Source organism: Notothenia coriiceps, unplaced genomic scaffold, assembly GCF_000735185.1.
Source record: "Notothenia coriiceps isolate Sejong01 unplaced genomic scaffold, NC01 NC01_scaffold00003345, whole genome shotgun sequence".
NCBI classification, from domain to species: domain Eukaryota; kingdom Metazoa; phylum Chordata; class Actinopteri; order Perciformes; family Nototheniidae; genus Notothenia; species Notothenia coriiceps.
In genome coordinates, this window is record NW_011336046.1 from 98,892 (window position 1) to 104,861 (window position 5,970).

Below are 5,970 nucleotides of genomic sequence, written 5' to 3' on the forward strand. Positions count from 1 at the left end.
TCATTGTTGTAGAGGATGAACCTTTTTTCACACTAATATACATTAAAGAAACATCTAATAAGCAGAGTACAGCAATGACATTTACAGTTTGCACACATGTATGCTCCCCAGAGGATGAACCCTCTCACAGTTTTTGCCATACATTACTGCATCTCCAAGTCTTTAAGGTAAATATATCATCTCTTTAAAAACACAGTCAAGCTCTCAGGGGGATGAACCATGGTCTTTCCTCCAAAGATCAGCTTTGTTTGCTTCAAGCACCATTTCTGGTCATTCTTTACAGTAGATCATCAGCACATTGGTCTTTCTTGCCAACACTTTATTAGCCTCTAGGAGGGTCTTTGCTATCCTAATATTAACATCCACTTTTTTTTACAGATGTAGGTCACATCTGTAAATGAGAAACAGCCTAAAACTGATGTCATGACAGACTGAATAAGTTGGATTTATAAAATTATAGGAATTGGAATCAGTGACAACACTTAATGTTTTAACAACCATTTCTGTTATTATGGTAGTTTTACTTTACTGGCTCAACATTTTCTAGTAAGTTCTTAGAAAGTAAGTGATTCAATTTGGTACTGATTATTGGGACGACATTGTTGGCTTTTTTTTGGTCAAACTTTTAGTGAGTCACAGCAGGACAGCTAACAACATTTGAACATAATTCCACACGTAGAAACAATAATGTTTTCAATAATAAATTATAATTCTTTCAGTTTTTCTTGTCAAGATTTTACAACGTCCTTTGAGTAATGTATTCTGCAAACAAACAACTAAAATACTCAAAGAATTACAAAACATGGTTCCTCTTTTCGTTATCATAAAATCGCAAAAAGGGTTGTGTTTCAAAGCACCCTGGGTGTCTCCTAAAAAGAAAATGATCGGTCTTACTAACAAACTTTCTTTTTTCATTTAAGAGTTCTTTAATGAAATGCTGGGGATGTGAATTTTAGGAATGTTCAAAAAAACTTAGGAAATTAACTTCACAAAACCCTTTGATATCAGTTGGACCCTGTGCACCGACAATGGAGTGTATACGAAGGGTCAAATAAAAGACAAAAACATACATTTAAAACCTGAATATTAACACTCCAACTCAACAATAAATATATACAATAACACTTACATAATTCAGCCAGACTAGTTTAGACTCATTTAAATACTTTACTATTTTGAAAAAATACCAACTTTCTCTGGGGAAAGCAGTAAAACAGCCCTTCAATTTTAAGTTAAGATGCAGCTTTCATCCAGTGCACACCTATAACAATAATATATAATGTCAGTAGTCCAGTTAAAGAACTTTAAGTCTATGAATATGGATTGTAAGTAGGTAGGTATATCAAGTTTTACATCAGTAGGTTAAGCACAGAAATAGGTTCAGAACATTAGCTTAGCACAAAAACTGGAAATGGCTAGCTGAGCTCTGTCACAATAAATATAAATACACCTTCCATCAGCTCTGTGATCCACATGGTATACATTTGTAATAAACAAGAGCAGTTATTGTTTGAACTACTATATATATATGTTCACCAACAATGGCTTGGTCAAACTGTCCTATTAGGATGTTTCCAACCAAAACCCAGCAGACTTTGTTGGCTTTTTGGCAACCAAGTACACCATGAATCCAAAAGAATGCAATCTTACGGTCTCTGTGTGTTATGGCAATAGGTGTATTACACAAACTGTTATGTATGAAAACAGACTGCTGTGAGCATCCAGCACTATTTGTGCTCCCAGACCTGACAATGGCAGGAAATCTGGGATTTCCTGATTAGATCCTACAAGAAAACCAGAGCTGCCATGAAAAAACGATCACGGTTGTGTACTATAAAGTATAAATATAAGCAGAATTCACAGGCATAGGATAACCCATTGAGTAAAATGGAATGATAGCTTGAAGGAAATGTAAAAAACCAAATAAATTGAAATGATAAACCAATGAGATGAAGAATTGGTGCGGCTCCACAGAAGGCCACCAGCATCCCTCCATCACCTTCAGCACCCCCCCTCTCTGCTCCTCCGTCCATCACTCCATCCTCGTCATGTCTCCTTCAGAGTCAGCTGACAGAGTGTCCAACACTAATGTGTGTCTGCGGTAAGACTCTGCTCTCAGGGTCATCTGAGGGGGGACAGAGTGAAGAATCACAGTGAAAAAGTAATCATGGTATTAGTGGAAGTTTTGAGTCTTTGAAGCAGACTTTTAAGCAATCCCAAGAACAATGTCCATTATACATGCACTTTTTCCATCATAACTGAGCATTTTACATATGCATGTTTGTGCAAATAATCCTAAGAATATAGCTTAAACCTTAATGGCAGATCACCCCCTTTTCCTATTATTTACTTGTTATTATAAGAGAAAACTTAAGATCTGTTCGTTAAAACGGTGTCTATGTATACTATAAAAAAACACAAAATGTAAGCAAGAGTGAAAGTAGAGAGTTTACAAAAAAGATGTATTTAATTGTTATAATTTAAATACCCTATTTTCTTGGAATGTAATCCTTAAATGGTTTCTGTGTCCATAAATGTTTGCAATAAGAGTGTTACATGGGTGGAATGTGGGTGGAATACAAGTGTAATAGTGCTTTAATAGGGTTGAGGAGTTATAATAAAAGTGTAATATGTAGGGCGACTGTGGCTGTGAGGGAGTGCGGTCGTCTTTCAACCAGAAGGTTGTGGGTTCGATCCCAGCCCATGCAGTCAACATGTCGATGTATCCTTGGGCAAGATACTTAACCCTGAGTTGCATGGCCAACGGTGTGTGAATGTGTGTGAATGTTAGGTCTTAGAGTAAGGTACACTGCTCTGTATGAATGGGCGTGAATGGGTGAATGACATGTAGTATGTAAAGCGCTTTGAGGGGTCTTAAAGACTGGATAAAGCGCTATATAAGTACAGTCCATAATATTGTTGTAATGTAGAAAATAGCAATACATATTATTTATATGTGATTGCCCATTTAAGGGTTAATATGTCTAAAAGATAGATGAATAAACAAAGCAAGGTCATTTTAGACAAGGACGTATCCTGGACTGTTCATTACATAAGCTGAGTTGATGTGACTGTATGTGTGTGGATCTCAGGAAGAATGCCAATGCTAATGCTAGTGCTAATGCTAATGGGATCCTCATGAAGATCCTCCACAAGAGGGAACTGTCTGTTCATGGTCGCACTAACAACACTCACACTGACCTCTGCCAGTTATTGAAAATATTCCAACATTACAGAAATATGAGACCTTAGATGTTTCTCAATACTTTCCTTTGAGAAATACAAACATGTTTTTCACCAAACCCGTCATCATTAATCAAAAGAAGCCAAAGTTGGAGTAACAGAAGAAATGTACCCATTTTTAGAAACCAGGTTATTAAGAGAAAATGGAAAAAAGTGATTTAGTTTATTTAAATGTTATTGTGATGTGGTTCATGAAAGGTAAAACCATTAAAGGTGGGGTATGTAATTTATTTCAGAAACACTTTTTGTTATATTCCATGGAATGCTCTTAACATCCCGATAGCAATGAATATCTAAAGTGCTTTGACAAAAAACACATACAAAAATTCATCTGTGGAAGCCGTAGTACTGTAAAAAGCACGACCAATCATCTGGGCCGGCCCGGCTAAAGTAACTGGATGGCCTACCTGCCTGTCAGCCTTCCATCTGTGCACAAACTTATCTCGTGCCCTCATTGGTCATGTGCGCGTTCGTGTGTGTTGGAGGAGGGGCTCTGTAAGGAAGTGGCAGATTTTCTCCGGTTGTGTATTTTCAAATTCTAGCGCACTCGAGCTGGTTTCTCCAAAATTACCTACCCCACCTTTAAAGGAAATAATCTGAATCTAAAATCTTTAATTTTGAGAAGCACCAAATTAAAAGTAAAATGTGATGCTGGTTTTAATAGAAAAAAATTAAAATCAACACAATAGATTAAACTTATTTATACAAAAATAAGAAATTAAAGTAGAAATGTCCTATTGACAATAACAAAAAATAGAATGCGACAAAAAAAGTATGTTCAAATGTTCACATTGTACTACAATAATATATATATTACAATATATACATGTACATACAATTCTAATCATCTGTCATTTTATAAAAAGCATGATAAGCCCTCTCTAAAGCGGTTTCTTACCTGCAGGGTGTGTCTATCATTGGTTCCAGCACCAACACCTTACACTCTCTCTTGGCTATTTTGTCCAGGGAGATGAGGCCGTTTTCAGGGGGCCGGTACAGACCCCTCCCCATTGGAGGTCCTACAGGAGGGGTGATGGCCCGCCGCTCCATCACACTGCCTGACCTGCACAACAGAGAGAGGCACAAGGTGAGAGACATCATTCACGTCCTGCATCACATGTGTGATGTAAGAGGATCCTTTACCTGAGGAAAAGTCAATATTGAATGACGCACACAGTTTCTAGACTTGAAAGACAGACATTGAATGCGGCACACTGCTCTACCCTGACTATGTGATGGTGTAATGGTTTAGCACAATTTAAAATTACACAAACATAACAGATAATAGATGATGAACAGTGCAGGAAGAGGCAACAAAACAATTGGACTTATTGTTGTTTGTTATGACTGGAAGGCCATTCCAGATCTGTATTCCTCTGAAACAAATGGAACATTGAGATCTAACTGTGAGACATTAGGGTGATAGAGATTTTATGAAAGTTTGTATTGAAGTGCAAAGGAATGAATCCTTTAACTGAAATGTTTCTGTAAATAAGAACACACATTTGATAAACGTTGATGTCCTAATCTGTAAGAATCTGAAGCCTAAAGGAGCAGATGAGATAAGGGATCTTGTTGCCAGCTCATAGAGTCCTATTGCGTACCAGGAAATATTGAGTAGACCAAAGTTCTATGATAGAAATGTATAGTAGGGTCTCCAGCTCATAGAAACTGCTGGATTCTTACTTGCATATGTTGGGCAATTTGCACAATTAGCATAAATGTTGTTATTTACAGGGGTGCACATAACTTTCTCAGTGAGGCACTCAGATGAGTACCTGGAGTCAGTGTTTGGTACTTCAACTTCTGGCTCCACTCAAAGTTATTTGATAAAGCCCTCTGTATCGCGAACGTCAACGGGGAGGGTGGGCTAGTGGAGTACTTCAGGAAAGTCGACGGGGGGAAGAGTGTCGAAGAGGTGGTCGTCTAGGCCAAAAGACTCAAAACAAACAAGAAAAACAAAAGAGTCTCCGGAAGATGGAACAAAATCTAGACGAAAAAAAACAAACAAAAAGACAAAAAACAAGTTCATTCCTGGCTATATATAGAAGATATGAACGATCATCAGATCATTAAAATCCAGTACGTACTCCCTTTTATTATTATTATACGTGTAACGACCTACACTTCTAACCCAAAGAAACCCCACCAAATCCCAATAACTCCTAAAGACTTAACTCAACTAAACTCTAAACTACTAAGTAAAAACCCAACTAATGCATACAAATACCATACTCTATGAACTCGTTGAAAACACATAATCACTTCGGGATGATCCAATTTAGTATCCAATCGAGATGATTGTAAAAGTTAGACGGATGAAAAATTGCTAACAGGTGTATGCATATAATAAACGAATTATCTTGGTCCACCACGTGTATCGACCATGAAACGTCCATGTGTACGCGCCGTACAATTGACTTACGCGGCAAAGTGAACACAGAATGATTACACGTAAACGACATGCGCTAAGCATCGAACACTTCGAAAGGTTTCTTCCGTAATCCTAGTGGTCCTGCTGTCTAGCCAGAGGCACACGTGTCTGTCTCGACGACAATTGCAGCCAGACATGTGCCGTTAACACGGTTTGTGAGTGGTTGGGCGACGCTCTTCTGAGGGGGGGAAGAGTGACTCTTGACGCGATATTGTCGACTAGGTGTTGTAAGACAACCAAACACTGTCGAGCCACAGGACTTCATGAGGTGATCCGGGTGCGGGGGGGGGAAG

General features: G+C 38.1%; 1 protein-coding gene across 1 annotated transcript in view; it reads right to left on the reverse strand.

Annotated features, from left to right (window-relative positions):
* Positions 1–595: 595 nt before the first annotated feature.
* trappc14 (trafficking protein particle complex subunit 14) overlaps positions 596–5,970 on the reverse strand; it is a 32,506-nt gene continuing 27,131 nt past the window's right edge. Inside the window, exons 11-12 of the mRNA XM_010766535.1 lie at positions 4,142–4,306; positions 596–2,125 (exon numbers count right to left, since the gene is read on the reverse strand). Of these exons, the coding sequence (XP_010764837.1) occupies positions 2,122–2,125; positions 4,142–4,306 (169 nt within the window). The 3' untranslated portion in view covers positions 596–2,121. The remainder of the gene's footprint in view (positions 2,126–4,141; positions 4,307–5,970) is intronic.